The 18,440-nt window shown below is 36.6% G+C and overlaps 1 protein-coding gene across 8 annotated transcripts in view; it reads left to right on the top strand.

Moving 5' to 3' along the window:
- The window catches only part of CEP170 (centrosomal protein 170), a 108,196-nt gene that overhangs the window by 10,271 nt on the left and 79,485 nt on the right, over positions 1–18,440 (top strand). For all 8 annotated transcript variants that reach the window (XM_032184582.1, XM_032184585.1, XM_032184584.1 and 5 more), the window contains exons 2-3: positions 11,137–11,282; positions 16,506–16,595. In XM_032184582.1, the coding sequence (XP_032040473.1) occupies positions 11,178–11,282; positions 16,506–16,595 (195 nt within the window). In that variant the 5' untranslated portion in view covers positions 11,137–11,177. The remainder of the gene's footprint in view (positions 1–11,136; positions 11,283–16,505; positions 16,596–18,440) is intronic.

The following is an 18,440-nucleotide window of genomic DNA, read 5'->3' as shown; positions in this document are numbered from 1 at the left end:
ACTTGCGTAGCAATAAGGGCTTATGATAGTAATTTGCTTGAGAGATTGTAATACACTGGCTCAGACGAGTCCTTGCATAAAAGTGTCAGGCTGTATATACTCACTGTGTTTGGTAATAAGCTTATAGCAACAATCTCACACACAATTGTTTGAACATATTTAATAAATAAGAGCTAGTGTAAAAAATATTAAGACTTTTTAATTAAGACTTTGCCATGCTGTAGTCTGGTAGCTATATTCCTGTTTAGCTGCACACAACAAAGGAATGAGCAGGCGCTGCAAGCAAATGTGGAATAGCTTCTCTCCAGGGAAGCCATTTCCTAGGTACTAATTACAGACTGCTTTAAAATCCGAAGTGTAGTCTATGCCACTTTAAAATCTTTGCAGTAGCTTATGTTTATCATTCAAACCGTGGGTATTCTTGTTGTTTGTGCAAACGTCTTATCCTACTTCATATCTTGCTAACTGTGGAGGCTTTTCTGGCAGCTGTTTTCACATGATTTTACAGTGAGAAAGTGTTTGTGCTGTCTGTGGTACCTTGAAGTTTAATTTTATGGGAAGGAGAGAGGAGAAAGGATGTGACTGAAGAACTGAAAAAATAGTTTAAATATAAGACACTTTAAGCCTTTTTCTACTCTATTTTTATGTGAATCCCCAGGAAGGATACTACCCATCAGGAGAAGCTCTTAAAAATTGAGTGCATAATGTGATCCTGAATTACAGTCTGAGACTGAGAAATGGCAAACACAAAAAAATGCTCTCTGTAAGTCATAGCGACTGTGTTAATTTTTAAAGAATTTTGGTTTTAAGCTTGTCATTATATTAAATAGTCCGTGGAATACCACTGTAGCACAGCATAATTATGACAGAGAATAAATGAAGTTTATTACATGTGAACATGCAAACATGCTACCCCCATCTTGAGACAGTGAAGGTTCCCTAGAGCACGCATCACTTATACCTTTGAAGAGACAAAATTTTGAGCCTCTGGTTGTTTTACAAAATAACTACGTCCAACTTTTTTTCTCCTTTTTTCCCCCTCCAGTGTAGGGCCTGTGTTACTAGATCCTGGAACAAACAACCCAGTGTGTTTCCAAGAAAAATACATCTGTGGACTTGGCTGTTGAGAATAATTGTAAAAAGCTCCAAAGCATTCCATAAGGGAGAGGGTAGAATGTACCAAATATTTTGTATGAGCCTAACTTCAGAAGATAAATACATTTTTCATCACACCGTGGAGATGTAGCAAAGATTAACAGTTGAATACCTGTTTGATGTGATTTATCTGTGACACGGTGAATGGATGTGGAGATCAGTAATGCTGACTGCAACAGTGGTCCTCCAGTGCTTCTGCTCTCGTGGTCTGTGTTTGTGTGCCAGGTCAGGAAGTACAGCAGGACTGGAATCTGAAAGATAGACGTTAAAACTACTTAAATACATGTGTTTGGTTGGCTTTTTTGTTTGGTTGTTTTATTCCCCTTTGGAGAGTGTACTTACCTTCATATCCACAAAGAAAGTAATTGCTTGTGTTATGGAAGAAAAAAATCTGCATTGCTTTTGAATGTAATTTAATCTTACTAAGTATCTTGGGATGTGGAATAAACTCCATATATTTCACAATTTTGGGGGAAAATGAAATCACCACCCTTGGGAGGTCAAAAGGTCCAATTTTCTTTGCAAAGCGGTGTTTGTATTTTCAGTGCTGGTCGGCACTGTGGTCAGTACTTAGCCAATGCAAATAAACCTGCCCTTCATACAAAACCTACAAAATAACACAGGCTATGCCATGATGGAGGCAGTGACAACAGGAAATGTGGGATGAGGACTTGACTACGTCTTGATTACATTCTGCCTGAATGCAATGCCCAATTATTTTATTTATTTTCCTGTTTGCTTTTCTTGGCGATTATATAATCTGATGATATAGTGTGATAAGGGAATAGGGGAAAGGAAGGATTTCTGAAGCTTTCATTAAAGGAATTTTTTTCTTAAAGGCAATTTGGTTATGGCTTCTTTAACCTGCTTGTTTCTTTAGCATGCTGGTAAGTTAATCTCTGTATAGCTGGCCTTGTTTAAGTATGGCGAAATAAGAAAATTTCAAAATACTCTTCCTTATGCATTTCTTTAGTCAGAATGAGAATAATGAACAAAATATGAACATTTGATTGTTTGATCATAAGTTAAAATATTTTTATAGGCAGTCATTACTTTACTCATTGTTTTTATCTGCTTATTGAAAGCAACTTTTGGAAGTGTTGCATTTCAGTGTAGGAAGGCTGCAAAGAGGAACATTCGTGAGAGCTCATTTCTCTCATGCATGTAAAGATTAGGAATGCAAATTTGCCATCAGTTGCCTTTTAATAAATGCAAAATATCCTTATTATCTTCATCAAAGGCTAGAATAAGCTTTTTTGAAGTCTGAGAGTGGATTTATCCTCATGACTAACAACTGAGTATGCTTTTAACAGTATGGAATCTAATGTTTAGGCTGACAATACCTTAAAATTTTACAGTTTTTGGTTTTGTAAACCCTCAGGTACCCCTGATCATTATAAAAACAATATGCAGAAAAGAATTACGATTCTTGTGAAAGACAGTAACCAACCACGTACAGCTTCAGTCCTGTGCTAAGTTTTCTCATCAGTCCTTTTTAAGAATTTGCTGTTTACCAGTACTGTTGGTAAAGATACCCAGTATTTTATTGTTTTGGTGAGTTGCTGAAGTCTTTGTTTCCATCTGCTGACATCACCTTTAGTCCAGCAAATTGCTCTTGATACAGTTTAATCTCCTAGCTTCTAGTAGGAATTGCTGCTTTTGATTGCTTTTTTTGTTTGTTTGCTTTTTTAAAGGGGACTTCTATGGTAGGGAATAAAGCATGACTGTCTTCATAGTTCCTGAAACATTTAACTTCCCTTTCTAAGGGTGCTTCAAATGGGAGATATAGTTTCCACTGTGTGAGTTTGCTTACACTTCATAGGAAGTCTTAATGTTGGGCTTCATAATTGTTACAGACATCCTGGTTGTTTGTTTATGAAAATAATATCCTTCTGCATATTGTGACATTCAATTGATTGCTAGCTGTTATTAAGACTTTTTCATATATATATTTTTTTGCAGTATTTGTATGTTGATGTTGACAGAGTAGCAAAAGAAAAGTTTGGGGGCTTTTTTTGTCTTTATCACATCCAAAACGAAACAGGATACAGTCTCACAAGTTGTTGTCTCCTGTCCCCCAAACTCAAAAACCCAAGCAACTTCCAGTGCAGCTGCACTGCTGGCAGAAAGAAAGGTTTTATTGCAGTTGCTGTTCTGACAGCTATTCCTGTGTGTCACAACAATAACATAGATGTAATTCTGCCCTGGACTGGAGGGAGAGGATGTTTGTGCAGCCGCATCACAGGAGAGAAGTGCGCTTCTTCTATCGGGTGACTGGCAGAGGGCAAGAACCTCCTGCTCTGCTTTCTCCTCCTGCCTCCATCAGATGTGTGGGGGCACCTGCAGAGAGAGGGGGCTATCTGGGGGCCTTCTGGGGAGACCTTAAACTCCTTGAATGCAGGAGGAAAATCTTGCTCTGTCCTTAGCCTCATGCCCAACTAGAATGCTTTTATGCCCCTTTGTCATTCAAATATCAGGGAAGAAATGCTTCTTCCCACAAATGCTACCGAGGAGGCTGATGTGATAATCTGGCCCTAGGGTGCCAGACTGGACCCCCCAGGGAATTCAGTTTCCTCGCTGAAAGTGCTCCCCTGCCAGCCAGACACCCTGAGAAATACATTGCTGGTGCTTTAGTGAGTGGGAGGAATGCCAGTGCTTGTTGTTTTGGTTGGTCTTGTGCAGTGGGTTATTACCTGTGTTGGATATATATTAGTAAAAATATCAATAAATGAAAGGGGGGAGGTAGCTCAGCTTGGTCTCCTGATGGGCAGTAAATGCATTTACTTGCACTGGTTTTCACTTCTATTCTGTTTGACTATATATTTTTTTTCTTCTCGTGAATCTCAAAATTATTTTCAAAAATACCTTTTTTGAATCTCAGAACTCACAGATGTTGCAAGTGAACTATTTTATCTGCCCATAAACAGAAGACCTGAATGATTTTCTAGACTCAGATTCAAAAAGTTTACATAGCCGCCTTTTGCTTTCTTCCCCCTCCATGTGCAAAAAATGAGAAGAAAAGAGAAGGGAGGTGGGGACAAAAAGAGGAAAAGAGAGGATTTTTACAGGGTAGTGGTTAAGAAGGGGTTCTTTGCTCTCAATGGTTCCCTTGTTCTGTAGAATTTGGCGTGGTTACATCTCTAGACGGACACTGAGAGAGGTTTTAGAAGAAACATAAGGCTTCAGTATGAATTTATGATCTTTCTTCAAGGAATTGTGGCCACATTCAGAGATTTGAGCTAAGATGGAAAAAGTCATACCTCAGAAGCAGAATGAAAACCCAAGACTGTTGTTCAATTGCCTTATGTCTTAAATTTATTATGAAAAGCCAGCAGACCAAGGGCTGGGATTTTCCTGTAAGGTGTTGTGGTTTAGCAAGAGGGACAGTTGTCCTGAACATACTTAAGCAATTGAATATTAAAAGCAAATGAATAAATAGGGTAAATTGAATGGATGCTTCACTTTTCTTCATGTGGATTTTCTGTTTTCTTCTACTTTGCCAATTTTCATGCTTGCCATCAAGTTCTGCAGTGCTACACCAGTGTAACTCCACAGTAATTGTGCAAAACTTTCATGCAACTTGCCAGTGTTCCTTTATATAAAAATTCCTGTTAGTTCCCATGTGAGCAGGAGCACTTTCTTGTTCAGGGCTGTGTATGCCATGTGGATGCTTCTAAGAACAGAGGGATCTGTTCAGCTGAATTTTCCAGCCACTGAAATATTTGGTAATGTAGCAACTGCTGCTTGTTGGACAGCTTTTGAAAATCTGGGATTGTTTTGGTCAATTTTCATAAGCATGTGAGCTCATCTCTGTGGGAAGTGACAGAAGAGTTTTTCTTTTAAACATAACCCACCTTGTTTATACTTCCATTGAGTTGTTTAATTTTTTTAATTTTTTTTTTTTGTAGCTTTTTATGCCTATATTTGCATTAACCTATATGGATATTGTCAGAGAACTTTGCAAAGTGAAAAGTGTTTCCACTTGACACGGTGGTCCAAGCATTATTTGGGTGGTGTCTTTTTCTGTGCTACACTTCTACAGATGTGTCCTGTGTTGCTTGGCAAGCAAGGACCAAGGCTGAAAGTCATCTTGTTTCCCCTTCTGAACTACGCTGTCTGTGACCTCAGCAGGTCCATAAATTCAACAAAAATTGCCATCTATCTTTAGCTTAAAATTCTTTAATTTTCAATGGGTTTAAGAGCATCAAGGAGCAACATTGCGCACCACCACTGCTTATGTAGCCTTAGTCTCAGTGGAATTGAATTCCAGTTCCTAATGAAAGGTGTTTTTTACCTGCACAAGGTAACCTCTTTATTAGCAAATTTCCTTGGTGGGCTAACTCTAGGAACTGGTGAGAATAGCTTCAGCCAAGAGATTGAAATTTGTGGAACCCTTTCTCTCCACTTCTGGGATGACGGCTGTGCCAGTCATGAAACCGGTGGATTACAAAAAACACCAAGGATAGTTTCATGACTCAGACATCTAGAAGCTACCGTACAGAATGAATTCTTTTATTTATAGGCCCTGCGATGAGAGATGAGCATTGCCTTCTGTTTTGGAAGGATGGTCCTAATTTTCCTACCAGCTTACGCCCACACTCTTTAGCCTTACTTGCAAAAGGATTAGGCATTCAGTGACTTAACAAAAATATATTAGACTGTAAAAATAAATGAGAATGCGTGTAGTGGTGCATAAAACTAGCTGCTTTAAGATGAAGTGCGGTTGGTTTTAGAGCTTAAATAGTTCAATATTAAGGTACTTAAGTGTTTAAAAGAAAGATACCCTCTATAGTTTCCCATTTATAATAAACCTTTTACAAAGATGTTGTGGAGCTTTTGCCATAAGCATTAGTGACTTTTTCATACTGTGGCAATGAGCATGGCAGATAAAGTCAGTGGGAAGTTAATAATTCACAAAAGGTTTTAGTGATGTGTGATAAATAAGTACAGGCCAATCAATTGATGAGGAGAAGGAAAAAAAAACAACAACCCACCCTCATTAATTGATCGTCAAGCTTTATGTTTTAACCTTAGTAAGGTAGAGGTCCTGGTTAACTATACCACCGCATAATATTTTAAAGGTTATTTTTGAATGCTGTATGTAAGTAGGTTAATTATGATTGCATATGAAACACCCCTTGTGATACTGCCCCACCTCAGAGTGTTTTACAGAGTAGAACTCCATATTATTATGGAGTTTTCCACTTAACTTCCTTGATTTTAATCATTTATCTTTATAGAATACTTTGTAGTATCAGCTGTGTTGATACTGTAGTCTTGTCAGGGTTGGAATTACATTCACTTTGCTTCTTTCTTTCTATAGCATAGATTTCTCTGTTTCAGTCAAAAATAGACCTGCCAGCCATGGCATTCTCAACTTCTCTGGACAGTCAGTACAGCAGCAGTGGGCACTCTTTGCTCACAGCATTTTTTGTTGACTTGGGAATCATCTTGAAGTCTTTTCCAGTCACTGCCGATGCCGTTAGCACTCTCTTAATTCTGATTTCTCCCTTGACTTATACCTGATGTTTTCTTTCCTCGAGTCCTGGCTGCAGAGTCTGCCTGGCTCCTGCTCAACTGCCTTGCCTGGCAGCCTGTCCCTCCGGCTGCTGTCCCCTCGCCTTCGTGCTCTGCCATCAGTGATGGCTGAATTGGGAGTAGTGGGCAATGGCACGCTGGTTCCCATTCAGACTGTCACTACAGCATGGAAAAGCAGTAGTTAAGGCAAACGCAGGGCATGCTGCGTGTAGACAGATGGTAAGAGAATTTATCCGTGTACTTGCTGAACTAACATGCACATAGGAAGTTTTCAAAAGCCTTTTGCTTGTCTGTGTTTGGATCAATTTGCACAGGAACAGTAGTAGAAGGTACAAACTGATACTAAGGCCTCCTGTCACGTTTCAGTTACAAATCTGCATGTATCAAGTACTTCTCCCAACTATTATTGTTACTATTTCTTACACTGGTAACATCGAATTTTTTTCACTTACTTTGTTTCAAAAATGTTTGAGTCAATACTTCTCAAGGTTCACCTGAATACACAATTACATGTCAAAGAAGATTTGAATGAAGTTTTTAGCAGCTGGAAACAGGAACTTAAAGCAGCAAATACTGGGCAATGTAGGGATTGTCAATATTGTGTATCAGCTTGATGCAGAGGTGTTTTTGAATGTTACTTTAAAGTATTCTAAATAATTATCCCATTGCTGTACAGTACATTTTATGTACTATTAAAATTATATGATTTTCAGTTTTAATCTGGAAGACTGGTGCTTAAGCCTGATCTTGGCGTATGTTAGGTTTAGCTTTAATTTTAAAGGTAGCTTTTTGCTTCTCTGTTTGACTGGCATCTCAGTGCTTGCTAATAATCTAGCTGGAGGAAACAGTTGGATCTTCTCAGTTACAGGCAAATACAGAAATGTAGACTCCAGATTGCTCAAATGTGAGATTATTAAGGGGTTTTGCTTACAATAACATTACTGTATCAAAACTGTAATCTTGGCAATGTTTCTCTAGACATATTTGAAATTGGTTACACCCATCTTTTGGCGACATAATGTAGGGCTTTAGTTGTTAGGGCTGAATTATATTTACAGGATGATGTAGCCAATTTCCCTTTGCTGCTGCATCTGTTTCAAATGACTTATTACCCGTGTGTGTTTTCTTACACACTGATTATTGCCTTTTGAAATTCATCGTCCTTCACCATAAAATGCTCTTTCTTCTGCAGATGAGGAAACGTTTCACAATTGTAATAGAGGTCTGAGAAACAGACTTCCAGGGTATCTAGGGCAAAGCATTGGTTTGGATGATTGAGCCTCAATAACGAAATCTTTCCTGGGTTAAAGATTGCAACACAGTGCTGCCCTTTTAGCAAAGACGAATAAAATGTTTCAATACAGGGTTTAAAATTGGCTTTGCTGAGAGGAAATCCTACTATGTCTGATGAGTACTTTGGCTGAAAGGGGCAGTCTGTCCTGAGGTAGGACAGACAGGTTCCTCCAGGCTTCTGTCGCCTTCCCCACAAGCACAGGCTCTATAAGGAAGGGAGCACATTTGCTAGGACGAGACCAGGGGACTTCTCCCTGGCTCACAAATGGGATTTAATAGGCACAAGGATATTTTTTTCTTCCCTGAATAATTATCGCTTTTTGACCCAATGTAACCTTCTAGTATCCATAGTGTTTAATTGCAAGAACTACCATGGCCTAAATTTGCACTGTGTAAAGAGCCACTTATGATGATTTTGCACCTGTCCTGTAGTAATTTAATTCGGTATCTCCTAGACGGTGAGCAGCCATTCATCCTCTTATCGCTCAGAAACTCTCCACTACAGCCAGAATACTTAACACAGCAGTGTATTAAAAATACTGTTAAGCTTTCACGAAGTTTTCAGGGCACAATGCACTTGTTCATATACTGTCTATGTAACTAATGAACAGCGTGGTTTCATACAAAAATTTGAGCGCACTTTTTTTCTTCTGATATTAAGTAACTTGATACTGTATCCTGTACTTTCAGTTAGTTTTGCCATGTGCGATTTCAGCAGAGCTTTGCTGATCAAAGGCATTGGTTTATTCTAAAGAGTACTTTAAAATAAAATATGTATCTGGGTTGATGATTTGTCACTGTTGAGACAGCGCTGTTTGAAAAGAACAACAATATTAAGTTTGACAGAAATGGTGATGGGCTTTTAACTACAAATGTGCTGCCAAGCTGTGCAGCAATGATTGCTCTGTATAATTCCTTTTTAAAAATTATTTTCAGATAGCTTAATTTAATCTGTTTGTTGTCAGGCTTTATCATTTGCAGGAGGTTTGGAGATTTTGTTTTTCCTTCTAGCTCAGTTGTTGTTGACCTACTTGTTTGTTTTAAAAATAAAAACGGAGTTTTTATTGACAGTCTATCTGTGTAAACTAAAATCTAGTATTTGAATATGAACTTTTTAAAATAGTTTATATCATCTTAGAGTTCTCCTGAATTCCCTATTAGTGCAGGAAGGCCTAATGGTAAGGATGGTATTATATCGGTAGATAGGAGATGTAAAAGGCAGTAAAATACAAACTGAATGAGTTTTGATATTGATCAGCATGCTTGCTCTAATATGTCCGTTTAATTTCCTTGTTAAAAGTGGGAACCTAGGCTGGCAATTTCTGATGCTTCCTGTTTCTTTCTTAAAAGGAATTCAGAGGTGTCATTTGATTGGCCTAGTTTATTTTCTACTTTTAAAGTAGGTTAAATGAAAAATATAAAGGTTAATTTCCTTCAAAACCGCTGAATAAGCTGTTGCAATTATTAAAATCCTTGTTTGGTAACTGAACTAAAATTTAAACTCATCTAGTAAGTTATTATTGTAAATGCAGTTTGTAATTGTAAGGGAGGACAGAGATGCTGTATGATTTCTTCTGTTGAGTTGGAGAACATTAAGTAGGCATAGGCTTCATTTGAAGAACCTGCTGCGATGCTGTAATGGGAAGATTATCCTATCATATGTGTTGCTGTATATGAGGAGCTCTGTTGCAAATGCTTATTTACCCTTTTAATGGAATAAGTATTTACCGCATTGAATCCTCTAATTTCCTTCATTTGAATTCAATTTTTTTTAATTGGATTTACGGCTCTGCTGGTTCATTTTTAGCAGTGCCATAGCAAGCTTTCAACTTACTGTGGCCTCTTGTGTCACTTTCAGATGCAGTTTTGCTGTAACTCGTTCCTCTTTGTGTGGGCTTGTAATTTGTGGGATCTCTCCATGGCTGTAGGTTGCCTTATGGGGCGGTGCTGGCTTGGCATTTTATTTGGTACTTACCTTTATTCCTGGGTTTGAGAACCTCACTGCATTCTTATTATTATGCAGATTATGCTCAAATCTGCTACAGGCTTGTGTCTACTTACAGTATATTTGCTACCCTTGCATAATTTCACTAAATGGCATAAATAAAAGTCCAGAAATACCACCTATTTGGTACTGAAAAGGAATGCAGACTTGTTGCTTTTTATTTTCAGCTCCCCTGAATGAATAGAGAGTAGTAATGAATGAAAGAAATGATTGCTTTGCCTTACTTTATCTTGAAGAGAGATTTTTAAGCTTTTACATATTCCAAATCATAGTTGGATGTGACTCCGGTGGTTGATAACTTTCCCAGTATCAACTATAGAATAATTTTGGAGAGTGCTTTTCATCATGGCTTTATCTGGTGTCAAATGGGCCATATTACGTGAAGAACTTTTCCATAAAAGTACTATTATTGAGTTTTCAAACTTTTGTTTTGTGTTTTCATGGCATTTTAAATGGCTAAATGTTTATTTTTGTTTGATGATATGTGTCATGTTTGGTAAATTAAGCTAAAGTATTATAGGAACACTGCTTTCAGTTTTGTTACTTGCAATTAACTTCTAAATTGCTCATTTTGCTCGTTTTTGTTTACAATTCAAAATGTATTCTGACGAATTTCCAAGATTAAAGTTTTGTTGAGAACATCTCACAGTAAATAAGAAGCAAAATTTAGTGCTGTACAGAGAACCTGGGTTTAAAATGGAATGAATTTAAGTAGTTCTTCACATGAAAATGTAATGACATGCCACACGTGCAAGTTACTTGCTGTCTTTTGTGAACATTTGCCATGCTGTTTATTGATTGTGGTAATTGCTACATTAATGCTTCACTATCTTGATAATAAGCTGTTAAATGTTAAAAGCTTTCTGACAACTTGATGTATGACTTCGGCATTAGCTGGCTGCTCATTTATTTTGAGGAAGCTTACCTCTCATTCAGTTTGCCTCGTTGCATGAAGCAAAGTCTCAAGACTATGGAAATCTGTAGCTTGTCACTTCCTCCAATCTTGGATTCAGTGCCTGCTATTGAGAAATGCTGTATTTTCAGAGGCTTTAGATATTCAGCTCAGTGTTTGCTGAGTAGGAACTGTTGCTAAAAATAACCAAAAATGAATTCCTCTGTCCCTTTTTCTTTCTGTCTCGCTGCAGGATGACGTAGCTTTGCCAAGGATTTATCAGCTAAGCAGAAAATGAGCTTAACATCCTGGTTTTTGGTGAGCAGTGGAGGCACCCGCCACAGGCTGCCACGAGAAATGATTTTTGTTGGAAGAGATGACTGTGAGCTGATGTTACAGGTAATCGCATCAGCCTTCCATATGCAACTGCTCAATCTTGAGCCAGTTTTGTATTCCTTTTGAAAATGAAACTTGCCAGATGTTGGGAGGGGCAGTAGTTCTGATTAATCTTTTGTGTTCTTAGGAAAAGTTAGTTTGAATATATTGCCATCAATCATACGCTTATTGTCAAAGCATAGGGGATCAGATTTCCTTTACATAAATCACATACAAAATGCAGAAATAGATGATTAAAGAAATTTTGCAGCATGATGAGTAAACTGTGTGCTCTGTAATATGTGATAATGCTAAGTGCACTGGATGCTGTTGAAAAGAGCTTTCTTTTTTCTGCAACTTGTAATCTAATTTAGTCACATGATTTGATGCAACTCTATTCCCATGTCCTGATCTTGCACAAAGGCAAATGAAATTAGTGGAGAAGAGTATTTCTGTATCTCTAAGGAAGTTGAATGACTCAGTCTCAGTAATGGTTTCATTTTAACTCTAAAAAGACAAGTCTTAGTCAAAATAGTTTAATGCTTTAAGTAGGTTCCTCAACTTTTGGATCACTATGGGGAACACTTAAAGGAGGTGTGTAACTGTATTATTATGTATTATTACTACGTATTATTATACAGCAGACACTTTGCCTTATCAAAGCTGAAGTCCTCTGAGCTTCTTTCCAGTATATTTGTTTTTGAATGACTAATGGTAATATTTTGGAAAAAAAAATCTTGTCTTTGGTTACTGTAGAACTCTTACAAGGATTAAACTTCCATATGTCCAAACCGCTCAGTAAAATATTTTCTTGTAGACTCTTTGTTCTCAAGAATTGTGTATGCAGCCATCAATGGCCAAATCAGAATTTCACTTGCAAATGAAGTGCCTAGAAACCTACTTTTATGTGCATTACTGAGAATGTAATTTCTGTAGGTAAAAGGCATTTGGTTCTCAACCTCAGAATCTATCCGAAAGGTTTTAGTGATAGAAATACTTTGTCTTCTTATAAAGTAGTTGAAAATACTCCTAACTGTCTTTTTTTTAAAAAAAAAAAAAAAAAAAAAAATTAAGTATGGAGTATTTTGTGAGAAGTATTTGTTTTAAAAGGGGAAAAAAAAAGACAAGGTGGCAACAACAACAAAGTATCCCACATCATTGGTTCCCACCCAAGAAATTATAATTACAAAATACTTTTATTTTTCCACTAGCTTGTTTGTGGTTTGTTGTCCTTTTTCTTTCTCCTATTCTTCCTCCTTTTGTTCCTTCTCTGTCCATCACTGGTACGCATCTTTTTCTGCTTTAGGTCATTAAACTGACAACAATCTCCACTTTTTTAAGATGGGGAATTAAATGATAATTTTATACCTTACATGACCACACTGTTCACAGGTTGGAAAAATGTAAATGTTGCAACAGTGTAAAAGTAGTGATATGCTTCAAATAATTTATGTCTCGTTAGGTATGTAAGAAAACTGGTTCACACCTCCTCTTCCCAACAATAACTGTTACTCCCTGTTTAATCCAAATAGTTTTTCATGTCAGGAAGAATGTTAAGAGTTGCAACTTTCTAGAAAATGACTAGTTTTCTACAAATTTTGTATTAAAATCCACATATATGTGTTTTCGCTTGATGCTATTGACGTTACGTCATTATAATATTTTTATGTTGATTGCAAGAACTACTGTTACTTTTGTTACTCTAACTGTAAAATTTTGTTCAGTATGAAATTAGAGAGGCAGAATTCTCTCATAGATGGTAGGGAAAGTAGAAGCAATTTCTTAAAGACGGTGATTTCTCAGCACTTAGTGTTTTTTGTTAACTGTTTTTCTTTGTCTGTCATTCCTAATATTCCCATCTCTACCACAGTACTGATTTTTATTGTACTTTTTAATCCTTTAGTATTCTACTTTAGTATTCTAGTATTCACTTGGATTGGCTGCCTACAAGTCACTGTGGCATCAGGCCAGCCATAGATCTGTTCTTGTCCAACAAAACGATTTGTAGACAATGTGTATATAATATACACTACTGCAGATCTGTTTAGCTGAGTAGAAAAGACCAAGAATTCGCTGTCCAATAGGTAGTTAACAGTTCATATGAAACCAAATACCAAGATTAACAAAATGAGTTCTGGCTGACATAATTTTCTACCTTCTGCTACCTAAATGAAGGATTTAAAACACTCCTAGGAAGGATTTTTGTAGCTTTATACACGTAAACCAAGGCTGAGTTCCTTGCTATATGTTATTTTCCTGAAGTTTTGCCATAGCTGGAGAACGTGTGATACTTTTTCCTCACACAATGCATATGTGGTACATTTGATTTTGCAGTTTTCTCATTAGTAAATAACTTAGGTTTTAATGGTCCACGTCTTCAGCTAGTAAGTCTTTAGAGCAAAGCTTAACACTCGAGCGTTTACTCTTTCATTTTACAGAACTTCAGTCATCATCACCTCCAAAAGCAGCTCCCTCTTTGAGTAATATTTTAAATAGAATCCAGTCATTTATGGATGTTAGTTGCTCTCTGTTGACTTTAGGGATAGTAAAAAGAATCGAGGGGCCTGGTGATTTTTGAGAATATTCTTTGTAGCCTGCTGTTAGGTCTACATGCCAGCATGACTGACACCACAATTGCTGAAGGGGGGAGGAACCCACCAAAGGAGAAGCTGATAATGTGTTCTTGTTCTGTATGTATAGCTCTTTGTGTAGGACCTTCCATTCCACTCCTGACAACTTGGTTGTTCTCTTACTGCAAAGCATGTGGACAATGCATGATAAAGAAAGTGGAATTTAATGCTTTTATTCATAATCTCTTGACAGAAAGCATGTTATAAAAGCCTTATTAAAAAGCATTTCAGTTCTGTTGTGTGCTTTATAGAATTAGACCTCAGATCTATGCCTGACCACTATTCTTCTACTAGGGGTTTTGTTCAGGCCTGGGAATACAGATTTACTTTTAACTGTGTTATTTTGTAAATGTATTCAAATGTGGTATTCAATCTTTGTATTAGACTAGCTTCTCCAATACACCACCTTTCTGCGTTTTCCCCTTCTTTTAGCGTTATGTTTAGAAAACCTTTTGGATCTTGATGGTGGAGTTATATCCTTGGAAACAAAAATAAATAACTTTGATATTACTAAAAATATAGATTTATTTCAAAAGAAGTATTTTTTTGTATTCTGAGAATACATTTTAGTAGTATGGAAAAAGTAATGTAAGCTACAAATTTATTTTAACTGAATATGGAGTTTTCCTCTTCATATGCGTACATCTCTTAGCACAGTTACACTGTGATTAAAATTGTATTCAGTTGTAGATAGATCTTTGTACTGAATCTGGCAGGGATGGAGTTAATTTTCATCATTACAGCCCTTAGGGTAGTATGCTTTGGGTTTGTGACCCAAACAGCTGATAAGACCCTGTTTTAGCTATTGTTGAACAGGGTTTACAGTGTCACAGCCTTTTTTGTTTCTCTTTTCTGCTGCCTTCCTTCATGAGTATCTTGGGAGTGGAGAAGGTGGGAGGGGACACAGCCAGGATAGCCGGCCCCAACCAACCAAACAGATATTCTGTGCCATATAATGATGAGTTCAGCAATAAAAACTGATGGGAGGTGATTTTGGGGAGAGTAGCCATCGCTCACAGACTGGATGGGCATCAGTCTGCTTGTGGGAGATTGTGAGTTAGTGCCTTTGAGTCACTGGAATTGTTGTTGGTGGTTTTTTTTTGTTGTTGTTGTTTTGATTGATTGATTTTTTGTTTGATTGTTTTTTTCCTTTTTCCTTCACACTTCTTAAGCTATCCTAAGACAACCCATTTGTTTTATTGCTTTTTTCTTGTCCTATTCTCTTTCACACCGAGGGAGTGGAAAGAGCAAGCAAACGGCTGTGTAGTGCTTAGCTGCCAGCCAGGGCAATGCAATCTTATAAAGAGTAGTTGGGTAGGAATTATATTTGAATGGAATGCAACAATAATAAATCTGAAAGAAACGTGGTATTTCAAAGATTAGCACAATGTTTGGACTTGTAAAGATCATCTGTAAATAATAAAAACATGTTCTATTATATGCAAATAGTCTTCTAAGCCTGAGGAGAGCTGTAATGTGCAGAACTTCAGGTGCTGCTCTAAAAGCCACAGACTCAAGTAATTGTTCTTACCATTTCAAAAATGTGACAAAATATTGTGAAGCTTTGAGGATCTTTTTGTTAGTTTCATTTCCATTTTAACTTTTTTTTTTTTTTTTTAATAGGAAGTGGTGTGTAAAGATTAGAAAATAACTGATTAATAGCATAATATATATTTGAATAAAATAATTGGGAGAAGTTCAGATTTTTTTTTTCTCATAACCTAGGTAAAGATAGGCTAATTCATTTGCTTGCATTCTTGCACCACTTGTGTGGGAAAGCATAATCTTGATATTGTAGGTTCAGCAGAACACTCACATCAGTGAATTTGATTTTACTGAGCTTTTTTCAATTGAGGAAAGGTTACTAAACCCATATAAAATGAACTGTAGCAGTGTATCTTTACCCACTGTTAAGAACGCTTAACTGATGTAGTGCATCAGTGACCTTGCTGTTCATTTGTCTCTCTCTTCCTTTGTCTGTCCTTCCCCCCCCTACGCCCCACTCCCTGTTTATATTCTAACACCCTTTCTATTTCCTGTAGAGCAGAATGGCTAAAATAACATAATAAGTATAAGCAGAAGAGAATCCACTTCTATGAGGAGAAAACAAAGCAACGAAAAGTTGGCATGGAAAGGAAGGAAATTGAAGGAAGGAAGAAAAACAGTACTAGCAAGTCACAAGAGATACAGAAGGAATGAGATAAGGGATTCTGAGAATAGAGAGTGTTTCCTTAGGAGTCCTGGATGCATGGTCTTAAGGCCTTGAACTGGCTAATGTGCTGATAACCTGGGATCCTTAGAACTGACAGGCACTGCTGGTGCTGGGACAGGAATGAGCACAGAAGTCATTCTTATCACTGTATAGGTATGGGACCTATATTTGAGGAAACATTAAGAAAATCATTATTCAGAATTTTTTGATTCTGTTATGGGCACCCAGGGTCAGCGTTGGATATGGTTAACTCTCAAGTTAGAGTAGGCCTAATTTTTTTGTATACAGTTTGAAGAAACATGTGGAAAGAACATAATTGCAGTACTCGCAGAAATAGCCATTATTGCTATATTGATCTGTTCTTGAAATGCGTTATTTTATTTTGTATTCTTTTTAATATTTTAGTCACGAAGTGTGGACAAGCAACATGCTGTACTTAACTATGATCCCTCTACAGATGAACACTTGGTGAAAGATTTGGGCAGCTTGAATGGGGTAAGATAACATCAAAAATGTATAGTTTCCCTTAGTCTTTTTTTTTTTTTTTTTTTTTTTTTTATAGCAAGGATGCTATGACTTAAGTGTTCGTTAATATCTTCTTAATGCAAGTTTGCAAATGGATGGAACATTTGAAAGGAAAATGTAATTTTGTGGGGCATCAATTAAAGGACTGGAACAAAGCACCTTAATAAGAGGGCCTTGACAAGACAAAGAAACTCGAATACAAGGGGATATTTAACTTTTAATTTCAAACATAAATGCAGAAAGCCTTAAATTGATTATATGCTTTAAAAAAGAGAGCCTTTCAGTCTCTAAAATTTCTGCTTAAGAAATTGATCTATACTTATCCTGTTTTACACAGAAAAGAATGTTACTGTACTCTATGTGAAAACAAATCCAAAAACCAAATTGCATGTAAACTTATTTAACATATTTTATAGTCGTATATTCTATCTCTGTATCCTTTGTGTCAAAATCTCTATGAATAATGTATAAATGTCAGGTTACTACAAACTAACATAAGACAAATGCAAAGTTATGAGCAAAATGAAGTTTCATATTATTTTACATTTTAAGAGTTTTCTAGGGATTGCATATACAAAATTCTAGACAAGCTTCACCTTTTATAAACATTTTGAATATTGTAATGGATTATTAAAAACTTAGTTGCTTTGTCATATTTTTGTAGCCCTTTAGATATTTGTTTGAGCTGTTTATAGATGGTAGCTATAGTTGGTACTTTCTCAGTTTGTCATGAATGTGCATAGAGTACCAAAAATTGTGAGTTCATCTTTGATAACTACTCATTATCAGTAACTTCCTAAGTATTAATTTCAGTAAGCAGTGCCAAGTTTTAAATGTACATGTGTATATATATATAAGTATATATATAAGATGAAGAAGGAATCTCAATTTTACTGTCTGTTGGCATTGACTTTTAACTTGGTGTTTCATCTTGAAGTGCGTTTCAAAATACTCGGACTGTCTTTGTTAGTTTTTCTGTATTTTAAGGTACAGACCTTAACATGTATGTAGGCAACTTGGCTTTCCAAAGGGTCAGAGTCTCAACTCCATCTGAAACCAGTGTAACCTGAAAGGTTATATCATTTGAATAGCTGTAAGCAGATGAGAACTTTGCTCCTTAAATATTTAATACACCTCTGCATTTTGAAAGTCAGTACACTGTTTCAAGGAAATTATCAAAATTCAGCTCATAGTAATTTCTTGCTGAGAGACTTGATTTTATTCCCCAATTCTGTGTTATTCTTGCAGTCAACAGGCATACCTGATTTTCATTGCCTTCTCACAAAACTTGAGTTTAATTTAAAAAAATGCACTATCTATATTTTTAAGACCTTAATTTGACTCCTTCATGTATGGTATACAGCTTTCAGTTATTTTCTTCTCTTGATCTGATTCATTCTCAAGTTGGAGCTGTCAGTTAACTGTGTAGCTGTTTACCCAGAGACATCAAAGCAGCTCTTCTCACAGTTTGGGGAATATTAAATTATATCATTGCAGTCCTTGTTTCTCTTCTTCACAGTGCTTCCTTTACTGTCTGTTTCCAACTGTGCGTTTTCTTACATACCTCTACCTATCCGGTTTCAAGTCTGAAGAGGAAACATACAATTTTCTAATATGGTACTTAAGTCAAATTGTGTAGTAGAACAGTATATGCAATGCCTCTGTACCCTGCAATGAACTACTAACTAGGCAATGGTTCTTTTAGTCCAGTTAAAAGTTTCAGTGTTGACTGTATTTACCATGCATATTGACATACAGCAATACAAGGCTTTAATTGGCATTCAAAATGACAAAGCATAAATTGGACAAGGGAGG

The sequence above is a fragment of the Aythya fuligula genome, chromosome 3 (assembly GCF_009819795.1).
Source record: "Aythya fuligula isolate bAytFul2 chromosome 3, bAytFul2.pri, whole genome shotgun sequence".
Lineage (NCBI taxonomy): Eukaryota > Metazoa > Chordata > Aves > Anseriformes > Anatidae > Aythya > Aythya fuligula.
Note: the sequence above shows the minus strand (reverse complement) of the source record. Positions and strands in the feature narration are given on the sequence as shown.